This window comes from Poecile atricapillus, chromosome Z, assembly GCF_030490865.1.
Source record: "Poecile atricapillus isolate bPoeAtr1 chromosome Z, bPoeAtr1.hap1, whole genome shotgun sequence".
Lineage (NCBI taxonomy): Eukaryota > Metazoa > Chordata > Aves > Passeriformes > Paridae > Poecile > Poecile atricapillus.
Genome location: NC_081289.1, coordinates 73224113 through 73247430, shown reverse-complemented (window position 1 = coordinate 73247430; position 23318 = coordinate 73224113). Strand labels below are relative to the sequence as shown.

Sequence of the window (23318 nt, the reverse complement as noted above, 5' to 3'; positions counted from 1 at the left end):
CTTAGTTATGAAATAACTAAACAGCATGCATTTTTCTGCTTTTCTCATTTAGCTTATGATACACGTCTGTGGGGTAGTTAATTGACCCCTGTGAAAGACAGAGCTTGTCATTGCTTGTGGAAAAATCTTCTGAAGTTCAGGAACTGGTAGCACAACTTCTGGGGGGGGGGCTGGGAGGGAGTGGAATTTACTACAGTAGTATAGTAGACAATCAGTTCTTAGTACAGAAAATTCCTGTCTGTTTTTGTAGGACTAGTGCATGTGTTCTGGATGATACATTGGGAATAATTACAGAGTTCTTTTCTTCCTTCTTTCTTCATCTGCATGAGAAAGGTAGTCCTTTAGGTCCTTGATCCTCAGGTAACCTTTTTCTGATGACCTTTCTGGTGCCCACAGTTGGAAGTTCGTATAGCTGGGGAGATAATATGCAATATATCTGAGGGAGTTTTGATGGAGAAAGTAGGGCTACAGCTCGTAATGGCCAAAACAGTGATACTAATGCCAATGGGAGCAAGTTAGGAGTTTTCTCAAGTGTGTATATACCAGCTTTCACTGGTCCTGGTCACCTGGTAAGGATGGGCCTCAGAGGAAACCTGTCTTTGTGTGGTAGTGAGAGACATGAATGTACCTTCATAGTACTAAAGAAAGTAACAAACAAAGAGAATATTCAGCTTCGTTGATTTTTTTTTTTTTTTTATTTCCTATGTAAAGTTGAAAGGCACAAGATAACCTTTAGTTACAGCAGCTGCCAAAATTCATCATCAGGTCCTGTGTTGTGGTGGAACTTCTTTCTATGTAAAACATATGAAACTTCATCAGTTTATTTTGTTAGTGAAATATGTAAACTACTGACTTCCTAAAAAGTGCTGTCTAATACAAGTCAATGCCTAAATCTTGCACTAGAAAGTTCTGAAGGCAAGATCTCAGCAGCATTGTTGTTTCACATTTGCAAGTAATGCCAAAATAGTTCCTGGCAAAAGAGCGAGAATTGAACTCATTACCCAGCCACTCCCTGCCCAGGGTTTCTGAGATACTTCTGTGCATGTTCTATGACTAATAATAAAATATCAATCACTTTAAATATATTAAACAGCAAAAAGCTTCTAGGGAGAAGAGTATTGCAGAGGGTGAGGTTGCAAAGGTGGAGAGAATTGTCCCATTTATGAGCCAGCTATGTAGAACCAGAAAGCTTCTTGCATTTTCTATTGTAATAGTCGTGATTTTATGAGGCAAATAGATACTTTGGGGAATGTACCTTATATTTCTAAAAATTAAGACCTTAAACCTCTACTCAGAGAGTCTAATTAGCTACTAAGTTGCAGGTTGTAACAGTTAATGACAACTTTTTTTGGTCTCAACATGTATTTTTATAAACGCAATGGGAAATACTTACCACATAGATTGCATTAAAATTTTCATAAGAACTACTGCCGTTTCCTTTTCTGGACCCAAATTCCCATCTGATTCTTTGAGAATACAGGGCTGTGTAGACTTCAGGGATCTTGTCCAAAATCATAGAAGTAATTTGAAACTGAACAGGTATCTTTAGATACTAAAATTTTCTGTTCTTTGGATTTGATATCTTCATGCAGAGATTTGAGCCTTCTAATAGATTTAAAAGGGTGGGTTTATGTAATATCTTGCAGGTATTGCTAAGTCTGCCTTCGTAATGGTTTATTTCAAAGAGCGAAAAAGTCATCTTGTTCCATCTGCCAGATAGAAAATAACTAGCCAAAAATAAGCACAGTCTAAAGAGTTTTTCCTGTATAATTCTGTTCTTTTTTCCTGAGAGCCTGACCTTTTTTTAAAATCAAACAGTGTTTTGTTGGTATCAGTTTTATTAGGAAAATCCAATACTACACATAGAAAGCAGTTTTGAGGGAATATATTCACCTGTGTAGCAGTGGTTTGACACCACTGGAAGATGCAATATGGGAACAGTCAAAGCATGCTGTTTATTAAGCTGAATTTCACTTAATACTGGATTTTGCTGCAGAGGCAAGAACATGTGACACAGACCATAAGCTGCCATTTTTATGAAATCATAACAGAATGGACATTGCTATGAGGGAGGAAGGAAAGGCTCTTCCCCTCCCTTTCAGCTGTCATATGGGCAGAAATCATTAAAGAATTTTTGCTTCCGCTTTTTCTGCAAATAAATTTGGGACTTCAGGCTACAGAGCAATGAATTTGCTGTGATTGTGGCTCCCAGACTTAAAAAGGATTAACCAGTACCAGGAGTAGCAAAAATCTTTTCATGTAGTGGGAGCTGCAGTTAATTTTTCAGAGCTGCAGGCAATGCACTATGGTGTGTATAAATGAATACATTATATAGCCTTCCATCTTTAATACACCTGGATTGGGTTCTATAAAATTAACTGTACTTCTCAATGCTTAGTTTTTCACTTTTACATGTGGAATTTAGCTTTAAAGTACATAACATTTCAGTTTCTTTGGTTCTCTGGTGTAATTTTTGCACATGTAGTCATTCCAGGCTGTGTGGCACTTCCCACTTCTGAACACTTGCCACTCTTTGGGTTTAAAAATATTACTGGAGCAACTTGATTTGGTATTAAGCTACAACTCCTATTGCAACAACTTGCCAACTGAACACAGGTGTTGAGTGGTGTCTGTATTTATTTGAATGTACACTAATGAATGTGAATTGAATGTATAGAATTTTAGGATGGAGGGAGCTTCACACGAAAAACTGGGAGCATTTTGGTTTGCTTTTCTGAGGGGTGAGCAGTGTGTGTATCACTAAGATATCAAGTAAGATGTCTTTAGGTCTAATACCTAGCTAGGTTCTAAACTCTGAACCTTTTAAGAGTAATGTGACATTACAGTTGAGGGAGGATGAACTTGGTTGCTGTGAAGTGGATCATAAACCACCATAAACCATATGATTACTGTAATTAATAGAAGCTTCGTAGCAGAAAATCATAAAGCCTGGAACACCCTTGACTAATGGCCCAGTTAACTTTGGCTTAAAGTATTTTACTGTTACAGCTGAAGTGACAGTACCTCTGCAGTTAGCCTGAGCAGTGAAGTTAGAGACAATTTTTGTGTAGAACTATCCTGAAGGTAACAGACGATGGGTCACTCATCCTCTTAATCGTGAAGATATTTGATAAAAGGTTATCTTATAAAGAGCATCTTTTCTGCATGTGGATTGTTGCCTTCTCTGACTGGAAAAAGGAAGTATGAGGAAACAGCTGAAATTAAATTAGTAGCATTTAAGTAATGTGTGGTGCAATTGCTCACAGGCATGCACAGGCCTGCAGTGCCTTTCATTTCATCTCATCCCAGCTACAAGGTCCTACATGTCTGTTTGTCTCATGCAAATCCAGAAGATTATTATAGGCAGAATGAAGGATTATAAAAGGCATATCAGGATAAATGTTTCAATGAGTTATCTATCCTTATGTTCCCTTGTATAAGCATATAACTCCATAATTTATGTAACATACCACAGGGAAGGGCACTGTTCTGCTCTAGGTGAGGAACCATTGCACCTTTTCAGATGTCTTCTATCATGCCTTATTTTGTTGAGATGAGTTGCACTGCACATAGATCTATTCTTGAATCATTCCAGGGGAGTAAAAAAGGTTTAATTTTGTGCTGTTTCTGCAAAGCTGGCTTTTATATCAAAGTTTTTTTAAAAGATTCCTATAGTACCTGTTATATAGATAATTGTTGGATTTTTTAAAGTGAAAACCAAACACAAACAGCTGAAATATGGCTTTATTTTTGCTGTCTCTTAAATTTCAGTAGTGTGCTTCTGTGAGGTTTTAAGTCATCCTCACGAACACGTTGTTACATCCTTACCCTTGGAGAGAGATAATTTCTAGAAGGAGATTATAAAATAGTTTCATAAATTGATTTCTTTCATAAAATCATTTGTCTTTTAGATTTTTTCCAACTGGTACTTATTGTTCTGATTTAACATAGCTTAAATGTAGCATATATTTGATTTGTTATTAAGCGACCAAGTAGCAGTAACATTTTCATATCTGAAAAGCACATGAAAATAGTGAACTGCAGCGAAATCTGAGATGCCCTTGAAGGACACGCTTCCTGCTGCCTTTTTAAAACACAGCGTCTCAGTTAATTTCTAGGTGGACTGTAGCAGCTTTAGCGCTACTACAAGCAGGACCCCGTTTCCTTTTTTACATGAAAAAGTCAGATGTTGTTTTGGGCAGGCGGGCGAAGGGCGGCAGCGGCTGCCGGAGCGGTGCGGCGCGGCCGGGCGGGTTTGCGCAGCGCGGCTTCGCTGTGCGGGGCCGCGCCCGGGGCTGCGCGTGGAGCTCCGCCCGGGGCGGGGCGGGGGCGGCCGCGCGCGCGCCATTGGCTGCGCTGCACGTGACCCTCGCGGCCGCGCCGTGCGCGCGGCCCTGGCACAGCCGGTGGCGCGGGCGGGGCCGGGCGCTGGCGCGGGGATGGAGGCGCGGCGGCCGCGGCCATGGGGTGAGTGCGGCGGCGGCGGCGGCTTGCCGCGCGGGCGAGGCTCGCCGCGCCCGGGACGGGCAGTGGGGAGTAAGCGGTTTCGCGGGTTAAAGGGGGAAAAAAAAAAAAACCTCTCCGCCCCTCCGAAAACCATAAAGAAAAAACCTGGGGTGCGAGAAAGGGTTGTCGCGCGGCGGGGAGGGGAGCCCCGCAGCCTCGGGGACGGGAGGGCGGTCACGGCGGGGAGCCGCCACGGGAGGGACCGAGCGCAGCCCGCCGCGCCGGCCGGAGGCACAAAGCCCAGCGGAGCCCCTGCGCGGGCTCCGGGGCCGGGAGGAGAGGGAGGATGAGGGGGAGCGGTGGCGGGCAGGGGTCTCGGGGCGGGCAGAGCCGCGGAGGTGCCCCTGGCGGGGCGGCGAGGCGCTGCCCGCGGGTGGCACCGGCCTGGCTTTGTTAGGGACAGGCGGCGGCGGCGCCTCCGCTGCCGCAGCGCGGGGGACGCGCGGGTGGGTGGCCGGTGGGAGCGCTCGGGGGGCACCGCTGCGCCCTCGGCGCGCCCTGGGATCCGCTGACTTCTCACAGATTTATTTAACATCACAAAGAGGTGCTTGGGTCCGCGACTTAACCTGAATGCTGTGGGAAATCTTAATAAATTATGTATGAAGCAGTGGGTCCTTTCTTCCCCTTTGTCAGATACGCAGCTTTTATGCTAGTAATTAGGTCATTGCTAGCAGAGCGCTCCTTGCTTTTGCAAAAATGTGTGGAGATTTTTGGAGGACATATATGCTGCAGATCATTTCATCCTGTTCGGTCTCATGTCAAAATACAATATTCTTCCTGTTGACTCGCACGGAGGACCTTGTCTGTGGGCTGTAAGGGGCATTTTTCGTTTGATAGGATTTTCTTCAGAAGACCAGTAGGGCCCGGTTTTGACTTGATTTGGAGAGTCATACCCTGAAAAATGCCTTTTAAAGGCGTAGCAAGAAACATAGCTTCTTAGTGTGCATAGAAGTATTTTCAGTAAATTTCAGTGCATACGTGAATAGCACAATATAGATCTGTTTCCATTTTTAAGTACTTCTTCCACCCTCTGCTGTTTCTTCTGTTGAAAATGCTTCTTAATGTTTTGGGATTTTTTTCCTACTGTCTTTTTACTATTAGGTTCCTTTTTTGTGTTATCTAATGCAGGTAATAGATTTATGAGTATTTTGTTAAGGTTGTAGTTCTTTGAAAATACACATAAGCATGTATACTGAGAGCCATTTCCTGGAACCAGACTCCTCTGTATTTTAAAGGAGACATGAAGTAACTGTTAAAATGCTTTTCTTCTTCTCACTGTTAAATGCAGTGATGTGCAAAAAAGAATAAGAAAAGTTTCAGTTTAAATACCTGCTTTATACATCCCCTCAAAACAATTTCTATAAATAACATTTTTTTAGAATTATTAATCTCCCGTCTTATCAGTAAGAGAGGCTTTGGATAGTATTACATTTTAAAACATCACCTGAGAACTTACTGTTTGGAATAACTGGTTTCAAAAGGTAAATTTGTGATACTAAGTATTTCTGCTGTGGCATTTTGAGTCTTTGTTACAATTGCTTAAATGTTAAAGGAAACAGACGATGCACCCTTTTTTTTTTCCTAAAATACAGTGACAAAAGCACAGTAGTGATTATGATGATTATTATGGTGATGCTTCTTCCTGTACCTTTTTAACTCTTAAATAGTATAATTCAGTGTAACCACTGTAGTAGTTCTACAGTAGTTCTAGTAAGTTGTTCTTAAAATGCTAATTTGACTAAAAGATCCCTTTTAAATATAATACTTTAAATTATTTATGAGTGCAAGCTCTCCTAAACATCATCCCTGGCAAATAAAATACTTGGTTATGATAAATGTGCTTGATGCATCTTGTCACAGTATGCAGTTGTTATATCAGCATGGAATAACACAGCACAAGTTGGAAATGCATGTGGCTACAACTGGTTCCCTTGATCTCTAAATTCTTATATTGGATTTCAATATGCATCTTAATTTGGTTGGTAAAATGTTTATGTTGATGACATGGTAAATTATTTTATTGTCAGTGTGGTGAAATCCTGTTTAAAATAGGCCATGCTACTAATGATGTACTGTGATGGCAAGTTATTGTCAACAAAGACCTAGTTTCCGCTAATGATTTTCCAAAATTCATGCAGCACCTGTGTGGTCAGGTGCTGATATATTTCCTGCAAGACAAATGGTCTTCTGGTCCTTAAAAGTGCTGAAGGGAACCCAGAAGATGGCCCTGATAGGTTGCCCAAGATGGAGAAATACTTACTTATTGTAAATTATTTTTATAATAGAATTTTTTTTATTGTATGTATAATGTTTTTAATTACAACTGATTTATTTCACATTAATTGTTTTGAGTTTGTATTTTCAGGTGAAATAGGTAATATTTGTCTCAGACTTTTTAATAGCTTGAACTTTCTAGAGCTGAATCCTTAAAGATTACGAGAAATATAAAAGTAAACAGGAGCAGGTCATGTGCAGTGAGGGCATACACAATTAGTGATGAATAACAAAGATGATCACCTTGAAGGATGAGTTTTCAGGCTTGTGAATCATTCCTGATCCAACATAAGTTATGATTCAAATGATGTTTAGAGTGGTTTGTGTTCAATATAGTATTTAAATGCAAATCACGTTTCAGATTTTCAGTCATATTTGGAATATAGCATGACTAACCAGCAAAGGAACTTTCCAGCCCAGAATTATAAAGGAAGAAGTGGGAATTTTCTTGACAGTGTAAAGAAGCTGAATTTGATAGTTCGTAGCCTGAAACATATGATTTCTGGATTTTACTCTTTTTGTATTAATAAGAATAGTTTTTTTATTGTTAGCATTCTTTAGTGAAATTCCAAACATTAAGACATTTCTGTTTTTCACACAAACACACACTTGACCTTTATCATACTTGGCATGTAATGAGACACACGAGAGTTCAGACGATGGTGTTCTCATTCCTTCTCCTCATGGTATTTTACGCAATGTTGAGAAAATGGATCACTTGTGACTTTTGGTTAAGATGAACATATTATGCTTCTGTTCATGATTGGTGAGTATGGGCAGAGTATTGAATTTACAAAAGCATGCCAAAATATGATGATGGATTGAAAGCTCTTGCCAAGTTATGAATTAATTTCTGAAATAATTAAACACAAAAAGCCAGTCTTTACCCAATCCCCACTCAAAAGGATTTAGGAGGGTCAGGTATAGTAACATTTGAATATTTTAGTCTGCTGTACACAAAAATAGCCTTTATGCAGAAGTGCCTGGAAAAACTAAAATTAAAATCTTTTTAATGCAACTGAAGTTTAGAGAAAATCTTTTGAAGGGACTAACACTTTCATAAATTGTATTAGGATAACTAATAACAGTAATGGCTCTTTATCTGGCCTTTGTTGGTTTTTTTTGGTTTTTTTTTTACATGGTTGAAAATCCCAGGAATCCACAGTACATGTAATCTAGAGGTTTGGTATGATTTGTTATCATTTTTTTTCAATGTCATCCTTTTTTAATTTATTAAAAAGAGTAGTGTTATGTAACTGGCAGTTAATTTTCTGTTATCAAAGTTCTTGTTGCTGAAAGAAACTGGATGAAGAGCAGTTTTCTGTGATGACTGTTTTTCATACTCCTCTCTCCATCTCTGATCACCTAAGTGTGCTGAAGCAGAGGAAATGAGAGCATGAACAAATCCGCTGCTCCACTCATGGGCAATTTCCATTCTGGGCTGAGTATTTTCTTAGCTGTCTCTAACCACACTCAAAGCCACTTCCAGATAGCTCATTATACTTGTGTCCCTGCATTGCCCAGCTGAAGAGATCCCAAACAAAATGGCTTCCCTTTCAGCTGCTCCTGGCTCAAAGTTTTGGGGATTGTTCTTAAATTGGGCTGGGGATAGGAGGATCAAATGTGCTGGCAGCACAGGCCATTTTAGTAAAGGATGGACTTATGACCAGATGGAAATAACAGTTTTTCAATGTAGTGCTGGAGAAGGCAGAAACAATTTTTCTGCTGTTTGGAGAGAATCAGAGTAAGTGGGCTTTTATGATTGAGATCCCCATCATAAAATCATGATTGGGATTTTATGATTTTGTGAGTCCAGTGAAGTATTTTTCAGTGAGTAGGGAAGGAGAGAGCTAGACTGTGCCAATGAAGGGTAAACATTTTTAGATTGGCAAACCTTGAAAGCTTGCCCAAACTGAAATGGATAAGACAATCCCTGAAACAGTGATACTCATTTCTGATAAGTTCTTGAACACAGCTCTTGGAGTGCTGGTATTTTGCCAGAGCTGAAAACCTGAAGGCATGCTTCAAACAAAATAATGGAAAATGCAATACAGGATTCAGTCAACAGAGAAATTGAACTAATGCAAATTGACATGGTTTAATATGTTCAAAATAAGAACAGCAAAACCCCCACGTGTTTCTTTCTTATAGGTATATAGATAAGGAAGCTGCATAAAAATGGTCCACTTAAGGAACTCACCTTGGAACAGCTGTGCTGGATTTTTCGGCCCTGCCTGTCAGCCTTGCTCCTCTTTTGGAAATAGTTGTGCAACAGCTGCTGAAGCATTGTGGCTAATGACCCAGCACAGTAAACTTTAACTGACACCTATTTCAGACTACCTTGGCAGTGGAGCAGTAATCTGCAGTGGTTTAGCAGCTGCCACTAGAGCATCTGAGCCCTTGGTGGAACCAGGCACAGATGGGTGGGGCAGACAGCTGGGGAGGCACCAGCACAGCCCTCCCAGCCACCCCACCACTAGCCACAACCACTTCAAGTCAGAACCTGTAGGCCTTAGTGCTTAAAAGTAATCTGTTTTAAAGGTAGTTTAAAGAAATTAATTGGAAAAATATCAGGACAGTCAGCATTTCCTCCCTGAATTCAGTGTATTGTGCCCTTGAAGAAACAATTCCTCATTAGACACATTTCCATAAATGAATGGCAAAAATTGATAGAATGGTAAAGAATAACAAGGACAAGATATTGGGCTCTGGACTGAAGAGTTGCATAGAATTTGTGCATGTAGAAAGAAATCAGAGTTGATGGTTCTTCCCAGCCTTACTAAATTATATTTTAGATATTCATGAACTTTGGAGAGAATCAATATTTAAATGTAGATAAAAAATGAAAAATAAAAATTTGAATCTAAAGATTAAAAATATCAACATTCATAAGAATTCAGATACATATCTACATGTAGAGTTAAATTTTTTACATTAAGAAGACAAGCAACATTGTGAAAAATCCGACTTACATAGCATGGGAGTAAATCTGCTTTTTTGGTGGTTGTAGAATGTGATGGTAGTGTTGATAAATTTTATGGATAAAAGCAATAATAGGTGTCTGAAATATTTTCATACGGAGATTTAATATATGACAAGTTGTTGGGGTTCTTAAGTAGAACCTCTTCAGGGCATATTGAGTATATATGTATGCTTGCTGATTTCAAAGAAGAAGGCTCTGATAAATTAAGAAATTCAAAGTTTCCAGGCAACATTACATTTTTTCCTATCGCTTGGGATTTGAGATCAAAATGGGTGTATGTAAATTCCTGTCTGGGCAGTGGCTACTTGTACAGTTACCTTAATATAAGAAAATGCATATCTAAATCTTAGCAGTAGGTTTGCATAAATTTAGGCTTCTTTTTAATTTTTATTTTAGTGCATAAAAGAGTTCTATCTAGCTTGAAATTCCTCTGTGATATGTATATTCATGCAAAGTGCTGATTCAGTAAAACCTAAAATTTCTTGTCACAATTTCACCTTACTTTGATAGGAGATGGAGAAGCTTCTTAGTGATGAGAAATATGGAATAGCACGGCTAGATTTTGGGTGTCTCTTACATGAGGGTATTGAATTTCAAAGTTTCTGTATTCCAGGACAGTTTTATATCAAAGTAAATCTAAAGAACTCAGGATCTATTCTTGCCTTTGATGACCACTTAGTGAAGAAACAATGCACTGTAAAAGGGAGCTTGACTTGAAGCATAGTAGTGGGTTATGAAGCATTTTCCCTTGGGCTGGGTGAAATGTGAAATGGATTCTGGAGGTCAGAGTTCTTCCCTTCTCTTCTGTTTTCCCTCACTGTGGTGGTTTCCTACAGGGGGAAACAAGGGCTGTTTATTTTCGATCCAGCTGATTCTGACACTAGTGGTGTTGAACATGTTTGCATGTGCCATGGTAGAGCTTCAGATTCGTGGGCCATGTCTAAGGTATTCCTCGTTTTTCCATGGACTGGTTAATTCTGCTCCAAATGAGGTGGGATGTGGCTGGGAAACCTGTCTGGCCAAGAGGGTCCAGAGTTTAACTCTTTCCTCAAGGCAAGTAATTTAACCATAGAGAAACTTCAAGAAGGCAGTGAAATGGTACAGTCAGTTTCTATTTACACTGATGGTTGTGTGTTTAGAAAACCTAGAATATATAATTTAGAAATTATTTTTAATTTGTAAGTTTTGGGTTTTTTTTTTACTCAGAGTATAATTCCAAGGATTGTTTTGGGACCTGAATTCTCAACGGATGTGTCAAGTTTGAGGTAGTTGGTAAAAACGTATTTTCAGAAGAGAGGCAGATTTTGATTTTGAGGGCTTTATCTCGTACATGGAGCAGCTTATGTGTAATGGAGCCCTGTGATTTCACTCTACAAATCACGTGCTTGAGAGATGACACAGTGTTCAGCATCAGAAAGCGTAAGCTGCTTTGCGGTCATACATTACATTTGGCAGTTTCTCTGGTTTTAAAATTAAATAATGGTCTATTTTGTGAAATACTTTGGCATTACATTATTTTAGGAGAAGAATCAACAAGTATCTTGGAGATACCAAAAATAAGTACAGCGTTTGTCTGTATTGAAGTTTAGGAATACAAGATTGGATTTCTTGAGCCATGAAGTCTGGCTCCTTCCTGTGTACTATGCTTGGCAAGGATCTTGCTGAACTACAGGTTCTAATAGATGTTGCCAGCCTAGGTTGATAAATGACCGATTTACACCCATTTGTTCTGTTTGCATTGTGTTTTAACAAATATTGTTCTCCCTCTTCAGTGTTTTTCACTCCCTAATAACAAAGCATGCCTGTGTCATCCCAGCCTTTGATGTGCCAAGGCAGCCAAGGTTTGCTTGTCTAATTTCTTCTGAGATACTCTCTCATCCCCATATCACATCTTTCTCTGCAACCACTTGAACTCACTTTTCTTATCCATCTCTTTGTAAAAAGATTTGATCATCATCTAGGGATGATGTTTGCTCTCCCTTGTGCCAGTCTCATTGGCAGCACACAGTGCCCTGCAGGCTGACTGCTGAGAGGCTTCACTGCTCCAGGTTGAGATTCCTTTTTCAGTGACCCTGTGTCGCTATGCTCTGCAATTCTACCCTGTTTCTACTGCTTTATTTCTCAGTTCATCAAATTCATTGTGTATGACATGGAGTCTCTGACCTTGTGCAACCTCTTGAATTCATAGGAGCAAGTTTTGATGCCACTTCTTGTGCCAAAGTCAATAATGAAACATTTAAAAATGTCTGTCATAGTCTAGTTTTTGGGGAACTTTGCTGACAGCCTGCCTCCAGCCCAATAATTTGCCTTTCAGCAGTGCCCTGTGTCATCTTGATGTCTTTGCACTGCTCCTTACATATATAGTTTTTCTGTTCATCTCTGTCAGCACTGTGGTGGCAGTGTCGCTTCCTTTGGGCATCTGTTTACTTAAAAAAAAAAAAGTTTTGGGTTACCCTGGTTGTGATAATCATCTAGCTATTTTTTATTTTTTTTTTTTTCTGAAAACCCAAAAAGCTTGACATTTGTGTAATCTGGGGGTGAGTCCTAGTCTGAGATAGGATACTGTCTCTTAGTGGTGACATCCTACTTTAATGTTATAAGAATAAAGGAAGCTTAGGAACTTAGATTTAGAAGGGTGGAAAGCCAAATCCAATCTCCCATTCAGGATCATTACTCATTTAGCAAAAATATATCTAAGTTTGTTATGCATATAAAATACCAGAGCTATGTAATTTATGTATTTCTACCATAGCTCCCCAATTAATCCGTTTTTCTCCATTTCCTTTGTTGTATGTGTATATCTTGTTAATGGGGCTGATCGTTCAAAATTTCAAATCTGTTTAGAATTCCTAAAAATTGTCAGGAAATGGAAAAACTGGATACTTCTTTATTATTACCTGTCTTTTCATATTAGTAATGAATTATAGCAGTGGGACAAAAAGATAGTCTTATCTATCGAGAAACAAAATGCATGTCCTATGTGGCACAGAACAGCTTCTGTAAATCACATGTAGATGAATAAATGTGGTAGATTTTACTGATCAACATCAGTGAAAACACTATCAATATTACAATATATTACTAATTCATGAAAAATAATGGGAAAAAGTTTCCATTCTTCTTCACTTCTGTCTGCCTTTTCTTGAGCTTGTGCGTGCAGTGTTCTGAAATGTGAACTATAGCCATTAATTTTCTTAATAATAGTGGAAACTGTTACTTAATAGATAAAAGTATACATTAAATGTAACAGAAGCAGTTTGCCCTTAGTGATGTTTTGGTGTTCGTGTGTTTGTTTTGGTTTTGCTGCAACTCACCTTTTAGGTGAAACAGCCTGATGGTAAAGTCACAGGATTCACATTGTAGAGTATTTATTTCACATTGCCTTTATGTCTCAAAAATGAGGTCTTCAGTAAAGCATCACCGAATTTTGAAAAATAAATGTTGCAGATTCTTTTCATTCATGGAAGTAATGATTTGATAAGTGGCAGGTGTCTTCCTCCTCCTGTCTTTGGTGGCAGGTGCTTGGAAAGGAAATAAATCAGTCATATCAAATGCACTACAGTTTTTATCGTTCCTGTCTTCAGTGGTGTACACTCTTCTTTGTATTTTGTGCAGTTTAAATTTAGAAAGATTAAACACAGTTTTCGAAATTTGTACTGCGGAGTTAAACCACTTTTGAATAATTTTACATAACTTTTAGTAGACTAATTTTTAGTAATAATTTTACAAATTTTTAGTAGACTGGATAATTAAATTGAGTTTCATTGGGAAGAGGACAGTTGATTTTATAAGGGGTTAAACAAGCAGTAAGGTCAAAGTTTGGTCAGAGGTTACAATGAAAAGGCTAAATAACTGCTTTTAATTGTTTCACCTTTTCAGAAGTACTGCAATAACAATGAAAGCAAATGTTGCCATAAAAAAAGTTTTTGTTTTTTGTTGTTTTTTTTCCTCTGAGTTACAGGCCACATACTTAGGAAATGTCTGCAATTACATTGGAAGGGTAACTTGTGTTACATGGAGTGCTAGGCTTCCTTTTTTCCTCTGGAATGGCTGATGAATAAGAAATGGATAGCATTAATTCTAAAGGGCTTCGAACATTCGTTAGCCACGACTTAGTTAACTTATGTTGTTAGATTAACAACTCTGCCGGCTTTTGGTTTGGAAAGTGGGGAACAATTTGTAGTTTATAATTGAAATGAAAGTATTTGTGTCTTTCTTCTTTATAATGGCTGAGTATTTGTGCTGGTGTTCTGGGACTGTGTTACAGTTTTACTGAAAATGGTATGGGATGCCTTGATATCCAGAGTAGCCTTTCATCTTTAAATTAAACAGTGCAAAATGACCACTTTGTGTGAAATAAATTTGTTTTAATCTTGTGCCTTGGAGGATATTTTTACAAAATATGTATTTACTACATTTGATGATGCGGAGTTTTTTTCAGTTATAATTCCCCAATACTTATTGCTTTCCTTTCATATAGCATCTCCGTCAGAGTGTGTGTTATTCTAGGAACATCGAACATCTGTGACTACCATTTGTTTCCTAAAATAAGTAGGCAGTCAGCATCTTTTGGATATGCATGAAGATGCTTGTTATCTATCCAAAAATTACTACGTATTGTCTATTATCTGCAGTTTCTCTATGTTGAAACTGAAGTGCCAGTAGTAAAGATGCTTTTGTGTGATGCAGTGATTTTCTTTCTTGTATTCTAGCTTCCTCTAATATCTGATGCAGCTGACAATAAACTTTTTTCATTTGATTAATCATGCATACCAAATGGAAGGCCACAGGAAAAGAAATTCTTCATCTGGCATTAGTTCTAGCCATTAACAGTTTGGTATAATGTATTTAAATTAAATGTTTAGAAAGCCATGTGGTAAATGGGAGAGAGAGATGATTTTGTGGTTAGATACATTGGGGTAGTGAAGGTTTTTTTTCTGATATGCTTAAATTTAATATTTTCTCTTACTTTTTAAGGGCTGAGGGTAGCCCAGGATGGCCGCAGCTTCATATGATCAATTGTTAAAGCAAGTTGAGGCATTAAAGATGGAGAACTCCAACCTTCGGCAAGAGCTAGAGGATAACTCAAATCACCTCACAAAACTGGAAACCGAGGCGTCCACTATGAAGGTATTGCAAGCTCTGTGCCTGTGTGGGGTTTCTGGGAACCGCCCAGAGAGTTTTCTATGCTTTCAGATTCCTATGGAAGCCCTTTTCCAGGCTGTGTAAAGAAAGAAACTCTCAAAGCTACATTTCTTTATTATTTTTTTTAATTTCAAAACTGTTTTCTAAAAACAGCTTCCAACATGCTGTGATAAGCACTACCATTTTAGTGCTCCCGTACTTCCTAGCAGGAAGTCCAGAGCGCTGACAAAGCAAGTATTGTTCAGCTCTTGAAAACATGGGAAACACTGCAGGTTTTCAGTGTTTTCAGGTAATTTTAAAAATTTGGGGGTTTACTATAACTACAGTATTTAAGGTCACAACAGGAGAAGTTCCTTTTAACAAAAAAACACAAGTTCTCCAGTCTTTCCCAAAGCCTAAATTAATACTAAAAAAATTCACCCAGATCTGTTCCTGCTGGTGTTTGTTGGCTAAGTGTAGGCCTTCAGAGCCACCCATCCAAGAACAAACACTAGGCTCAAGTGGAATTTAGATGGATTTTAATCAGGAGGATACGCCATCAGCTGCGTGTGTATGATCCATGATACTGAACAAGGCAGAATTTTGCAAGCCTTAGAGCTGCATTAAGGCAGTGCTCTTCCTAAGCTGACAAATTCTGCTGCTTTTTGCTAGCAGCTAGCAAAACCAGTCTGCTTTTGGTACCTGAGTTTAGAAGGGCTCAGAAATTTTTTGCATTTCTGTGTATACTCCCTTATAGGGTAGGCATATTCAAAATATGAAACAACATTTTTTTCTCTCATCGCCTTGCTTCCCAGTCTTTTGTGACAGACTTACTGATCCCTTACAACCAATTTTTAATTTTTAAAATATGGTTATTTGATTAATATAGCAATTAAAAATATTTGAACTTAGTTTTCTTCTCCAACATGTAGACTGTGTATTCACTGTAAGAAGAAAAATTCTCCTTTCTGAAACACTTGAAAAACAGATACATTTAATCCTTTCATTGCAGTGTAAAGTGAAAATGGCTTTGCTACCTAAATTAAAAGGAAATTATAGTCCTTTACATCAGCTACTTGAAATGGTTGTCATTAGCAGCTACAGAAAAAAAAGTTTATTTACTGAGTTCCATGCCTGAAAACGAGTTCTGTTATTTAAATTATTTTTCTTAAGATAATATTACAACAAATTTTTAGTAACTCCCTTCCACTCCCTTTCAGTGCAGTCTAAAATAAGGAAGGGAAGAACAGGGACAAGATGATTTTCCTGCTTGTTTTACAAAAGAAGACTAAAAATGTGGTTTTTTCTCCTTCTTCATCCATATAGGGCTGTTTTGGTTTTTGGTTGTTTGGTTGAGGCTTTTCTAGGTTTTGTGCAGATAATTAAATTTCCAGTGACCTAAAGACAGTCCAGCTGTACAAGCTGGACTCTAGGGCATTAATTTGGCATGTAGAATGTCTTTATGTTCTTTAAATCTGGCAGACCACCAAACAGAAAGTGATTCTATTGCACTCCTCTGTCCTTATGAACATACCCAGAGTAGAGGTCTAATTTTTTTCTGTCGCAAAGTTCTGTTCTGCATCTAAGGAATGTAATGCCAAAAAAACTCCAGCTTAAATATCAAACTCAGTATGTTTCTTTTCACTTTGAGGGATGGGTGGAGAAGAGATTGTTCAGACTTAATAGTTTTTGTTTGGGTTTTTTTTTAAACCATGTTCTATTAGGAAACCATAGGTTCATTCCTCAGGTGTATTTGCTCCTGCACCTGAACCACAAAGTCATGTCTTTCCCTTGTTTCAGACCCTTTTCTTTGGAAAGGTTCGCAAAATAGTTTTGATTTGACTTGAACCTTCAGGATGGTGTGGGAACGATCTTGGGGTCAGATTGGAGTCTGTGGGTGAAGTTCGATGGGGATCATTGCAGGATTCTCTTAAACTGGAAGATAATTTTAGTTTTGCAAGCTTCTGGAGAAAGTATGTGTTGGCTTTTTTTGCACTGAAAGAAGCTGCATGGTTTGTATGGTTGCAGTGCCATAATTAGGGATAATTACAAAGTCATTAGTGGAGCCAGAGCAGTCAGGATTGAAAGCCCCTTGGCTACCATATATGCGGTCAAAAAATTTCCCAAATGTCTTAGAAAAAATTATCCTTTGGGAGCACAGAAGTGTCACAGAGCCATTGTAACCAGTCCTGCCAAGTGAAATCCCAGATATTAGTGGAAGACAGGGAGCAGCAGTGGGGAAACAAGCTGTGATTTCATGGCAAACATCCCTGTTCTTGCAATGTGAATTTTGGTCTTTGGCCCAGTGCAGGTACATCTCACAGTAATTCTTTGGACTGCTGCTCTGTTTGTCTCCTCATTTCCTCATGTTCTTTAATCAGCTGTGAAGGGCAGTAGTTAGGAAGAGCATTTTAAAGACTATTTAAAGAATTTGATTTTGGGAGTAACAGTGTTAAAACGTTATGTAAGTGTTCCCCGTCTTTATAATCCATTTCAGAATTGTAAGGTAGTCATATGGGAATTAAAAGCTTAACACGAGCTCATCTTGCACATGTATTTATTATAAACTACTACTGACCTATATAAGAACTATGTCTGAATATTTTCTGTTTAAAGCTAAATATCTTATTTAAAACTGAAAACTCCATTTGCTGACCAGAAAACAACATGATGGATAAACAAAGAGAAATGTGATAATGGTGGGTGCCAAAATGATCAGTAAAACAATCTCCACTTTGTTTTTTAATTTGTGTTGTCCTAGGGATTAACTGTTCAAACAAAAGAAATCCCTCAGAGTATTATGACTAACTTGGGAAATTCAGTTGTTTTTATTGGCTTACTGTTAGATGAAATACAGCAGTTTGCTATGATAAAATGTTCTCTCTAAATCCACAAATACACTGTTTGATGGTCAATGAAATAGCAATGTTGGCCCATAAAAAAAGAAAAATGGTGTCAATGTCTAGATCTAAGAGTAACTGCAAAAAACACAGACTGTGGACAAATTTGGAAAAAATTCAGTTTTATCTGAATTTAAAACCTGTAATATTCGTGGAGAGACAGGAAGTAATCCAGTGTCAGCTATACTACTTTGTGCATATACCTACATGTCTCCTACATTTGTAGAAGACTTTTTGTGAGACTTTCCTGCCTGATTCTTGTAAAAGACAAGTATTTTTCTCTTTAAAGATAATTTTTGGTTTTTTGTTTGTTGTTTGGGTTTTTTTTTATGTCATAGCTAATTACATTTACCTTAACCTCTAGAACTCTAGAAGTAGTGTAAGCGTGACATCATGCTTGATTTCCACACTCAATTTGAATGCTTTGATTTTATAATAAATTAGCAGTTCATGATATCATGTGTAGGAAAGGCAGTTTTAATGTATGTGATGCTCTGCAAAACACTGTCTTTTATTTTTATGTAGTGCACTTAGAATTTTATTCTACGTATGGCTTTTCAATTTATTCAGTGTCTTCTGCACTGTGTCCACATGTAGCAAAAATAAAGTAGGAAGACTGTTGCTGGAAGTGATTCAAATGTACTGATTTTTTTGAGAAGTGTTCTAACCAGATAAATATACACTGTGAAGAAACTGCAGTGGTTAAACTCTTTTCAGAAAATCACGAGCTGTTCATTCATGTGTTGTGGAGGATAGTGTTTAGGCCGAAAATTTTCTTTATATAAGCATTTTAGTTCTAACAATTTTCTGTGGGAGTTTGTTTTATTTAGTTTGCATGTTTGAAGGAATTAATGTTTAAAAGACAAGGTCCTAGAGAGGTCATTATGATTGTGTACACTGCAGATCTAGAGAGTGATTTATTCCAGACATTTATGGTGTTTGTGAGTTTCCTCTGCTAATTAGACAGCCAGGCAACAAAACCTGTGATGCTATTATGTTGTATTAAAGCGTATTTTCACTACGTAAAAATGCAAGGATGGAGATATTTTATTTTGAGGATTTTTATTCTGAATTCATTTGTAAAATATTAAGCTATGGTAATTTAATGTGGTAGCAAAAGGAATATTAAGTCTCTAGAGTGTAATATCCCAGATTTATTTCAGTGCTGTGCATACTTTGGGATGTTGATGAAGTAATAGTCAAATTAGCAGAATCGAAGGTAAAACAATGCTAAAGAAGATGTCATGGTGCCTGGTTTACATCTTCTGTCATGATGGCTTTGAAAAAATTATGAGAAAGCTTACATCATATTAGAACTACAGTGTACTTTTATGTCTAAATATGATTAAGTTGCCTTTTATTTTATGTGCAGATTCGACTTCCCATTGTATCTTTTTATGACTATTGGAAAGAATGAATATACAAATTCTTATCAGGAATAGCAGATTGGCCAGCAAGTTAGCAATTTAGCAGCTGCAGTAGCTTGTTTGTCTCATTTTAAGAAAAGGGACACTGGAAAATGTGTTCATTGGAAATTGGACCTTGTTAACCGATGTTTGTCCATAAAAAAGAGAAGATGGATGTTCAGAATGTTCCAGAAACTAACTAAACTGTCTTGCCTGTTTTGACGTGGAAGCTGCACTTTGTGATCTATAAGTCATAAGAGTTTTGAAAATACCTTTTAAAAGTGCTGATCCTTTTTGTTGGGTATGCTCATGGCTTAATCACACACTTTTTTAAGAGTAAGATTTCAGATACTATTTGTACCCATTATGCCTCTTGACTAAATTTCAGGTTTCCTTTTAAATGTCTACTGAGCAATTCTCTCTTTAGGAATGAGTAACTGCTCTTATCAGATGTCTCCCTGATCAGGGAAGCAAATGATCCCGCCTTCTTTTAAATTGACAAATCATACTTTGTGGCCTTACAGCCTGCCTAGCCACCACTTCTTGATATTTAACCTTGAAAACCTGTTTTGTTCTGATCAGCTGTCTCTGATCATCAGTATTTATTGATCCTCGTAGTAAAACATAGAAGGTGTTGAAGATGTTATTCTAATTGGCACAGCAGTTTTTGGTTCAATGTGTTGTGGTAAGCCACGTGCTTGCAAATTAGAATTTGAAGCTCAGCATATTCACAGAGACCTCTGATACATGCTGCTTAACACATTGATATGTGCTATATGCACATGCAGTGTCCATCTGTCTGTGTGTGCTTCCTCAAGTAGGTAGTAGATGAATACATTTGACAGGTTCGCAGTAGCATCTTCAGAAATCTAACAACAGTTTTTCTTCTAAGGTACCAGAAATTATGCATTTTGCTGGGGATACTTACTGTGTCAAATAACATCACTTTTCCATTTCTGTGCAAAGAGGGAGTGTTTTTAGCTGTACCCTGCCTATTTCTTTTTTTTGTTTTATCTTCAGAGAAAAGATTTTTGGTTGGCATTGCTTACAGTGAAATGTTTCACCAAGGCATATAAAGAAAAACACAACTGAAAAATTATGTTAAGCTATGAAAGCAAACCATTCAGAAGAGAATGTTAAAATATGTTAAAATAGATATATTTGATCGGAAATTGCTGTTCCTGAGCACGCTACACATAGTAACTAAACTGAAGTATAACCTGAGTTGTTTTATTTGAATCCTGAATGTAGTACAATATTCATTTCTTCTTGTATCCTGTTGCACATTAGAATATTAGCATTATTTCCAGATCTAAATTCCAGAATCTGATTTCTGACAGATCTGAGTTATCTGGTATGTTGTTATTTCTGCTAAGAGGTCAAGTCAGAGATAACAAAATGGATTATAGTTGCTTCATGGACCAAAACCAGTATTGCGTCTAAGCAGCTAGTCATAGAGAACTTAAGGGTATTTTCCTACTATGCTTAAAACATCTCAGTGGCCCTGTCTGATTTAATTTAAAGGTTCTTGGTTCTTTGATGATTATTCAACTTAAACATATAAAATAAAGTGCAGAATAAATAGACTTTTTTAAACTTTAGAAGACCAGTATCTTAGTGAGATTTCTGCCATTACCTGTATTTCTTTTCAACATTGTCTTGAGTCATGTGGAAAAAAGAGTGAGCTAGAAGAGTGTGACTGATGATTTTCTTGGTGGTAAAAATGAGCACAGGAGTGTGAACAGTTGAAAAAGAATCTTGTTATTGAATGAGTGAATTGAATACATGGCAAATAAAATGTATACATGGTCAAAAGCATCGAGGGATCATGGTTTCTAGAAAAGAGCCTTAATTTTATATACACCATGAGGACTGAATTAATATGGCAACAGCATAGAAAGAGGTATTAGGGGTACTCTAAATACGTGAGAAATAAAAGGGCTTTTCCATGTAGTGCCAGATTGGTGCTTAGTCTGAATCCACAAAGTTGGTCTGATAGTGGGAATTACTGGGCAAAAATAGGGAAACAGAGCAGTTATAATTGTGTCAAGATGAATACATGCTGATCCAGAAGTTAAATATTCTGTTCTGATAAACCTCTTCAGGAAGGACCTAGTAGAATTCATCATATTAGGTGCCAAAAAAATCAAGTGATCTGAAAATCTTCCTTAAGTGACATGATTGAATAAAATGTGACTTTTCAGATGAAGTCACAGGAAAAGGAAAGGGGACATTATGGGGAGAAGATTGTTGACCTCTGATAAAAGATCATAAGTGTTATGAGGAGAGTTGTTAGAGAATTAGTCATTTTCCTGAATAATTGATCTAAGGACATCAAATAACATTGTGAGATAGCCAGTGGAAAATGAACGAAACAAAACTTGGTTTGTATCATGCGTTTGCCATGGGACGTAGAACCACTGGAGATGTGGTTTCAGGAAGTCTGCAAGTCAAGGCCAGAGGGAATCTGAGGAGAGGACATGCAAGAGAAATGAACAGTAGGTTTTTTGTTCATGTATCTTCACTCAGTTCCTGCTGTTGGAGAGGAAGGAGTTTGGTTTGGAAAGATGTTTGGTCTCACTGTTAAGGATGATGTTTGCTCTCAATTCTGTTCTTGATTCTAGAGCACAAATCATATGAGGAATAGTTGAGGGAGCTGGGGAGGCTCAGCCTGGAGAAAATGAGGCTTATGGGGGACATTCTCAGTCTATACAACTTCCTTACAGGACATTGTGGTGAGTTAGGGATGTGTCCCTTCTCCCAAGTAACAAGTAACAGGCTAAGAGGAAATGGCCTGAAGTTGTACCAGGGATGATTGGATGTTATGAAAAATTTCTTCACTGAAGGAGTCGTTAAGCCCAGGAACAGGCTGCCAAGGGCAACGGTGAAGTCACCATCCCTGGATGTATTTAAAGGACATGTAGATGTGACATGGTTTCATGTAGAACTAACCCAGTTGTGGGTTTAATGGCTGATCTAGAAGATTTTTCCCAGCCTAAGTGATTCGAAGATTCTGTGATCATCCTGTAATGTCAATACTGCTGTGAGGTTGCAGACACGTTGCTACTTTTACTGCATCCTTCAGTTGTGGCATTTTTTTGTTTCCCATCATTCTGGGTCAGTCTGTGCATGCCTGGCTTACAGCTCTTCAGAGAAGAATCCTGCTTACCTGCATACACACTGTAGTGAAAGAAACTTCTTTTTTCGCTTCCTACTTGAAGCAGTTGGACATAATTTTTCCCTCCTTAATTAGCCTTTGTGTCACCAAGTGATGAGAAACTTCTAACACACTTTTCATTTGCTCATTGCTATGCAAGGAGTGTACCTCAGAAAGAGGTGCCTTTGTTGAATCTGCCCATGTCCATTGTTTCCTTGCAGCTTCCAGCCAACTCTAATGAGTCAACTTCATTTTAATGGTCTGACTGATTTTTCAGCATTCTGGCTGATGTGGCCAGAGTTAAGGGATTTGAGGTTAAGACTTTTGTACTCCTTGCACTTAGGAGATGTTTATGTGGTACTACAGGCTCTGCTCTCTTAACAGAGTTTGTTTTTCTTCTCTAAACTTACAGCTCTTTTAAAGCATGTTTTGATCCATACAGTGTCGGCACACAGGAGGTGCTTTGTCTTGATTTCTCTGATACTTCACTGGATTTTTGTCGAGATGAAATACGAGGGATGGGACCATCATGCTATTTAAGATGATTTCTTGCTTAAGTAAGGCAGACGAGATCAGGCTCAAAGGTGTGGAGAGAAGCAACAAGTCAGCCATAGCTCAAGGAAGTCACAGGTTTCTTCCTCACACAGCAATATGTTATCATTCTGGTCCAATAGTCAGTTAACACAAAACTTATTTCTACTTAATAACCTATCACTTTTGCTTAATTCTGCCGCACTGTGTCCATCTTTTAGCCAATAAACTGATAGGTCACATACCCACACATACCTCTGTTATAGCTTCTAGATCCCTAGCCTACTTTAAATCACATTATTACAGCTTACACTTCTCACTATTTTACCTAATATAATTTCTTACTTACTCAAGACGTATTCTTACTTAAAATTATAGTAACATATGTTGTTAATTTTTCTACCTAATGTTTGTGTACCTTTATCATTACATTAACC

The 23318-nt window shown here is 38.0% G+C and overlaps 1 protein-coding gene across 3 annotated transcripts in view; it reads left to right on the top strand.

The window, feature by feature from the left end:
* Nucleotides 1–23318, top strand: part of APC (APC regulator of WNT signaling pathway) — a 103312-nt gene that overhangs the window by 22844 nt on the left and 57150 nt on the right. For 2 of the 3 annotated variants that reach the window (XM_058864711.1, XM_058864710.1), the window contains exon 3: nt 14741–14893. The exons of the other annotated variant lie outside the window; for it this stretch is intronic. In XM_058864711.1, coding sequence (XP_058720694.1) covers nt 14759–14893 — 135 coding nt within the window. In that variant the 5' untranslated portion in view covers nt 14741–14758. The remainder of the gene's footprint in view (nt 1–14740; nt 14894–23318) is intronic. 3 annotated transcript variants of the gene reach the window in all.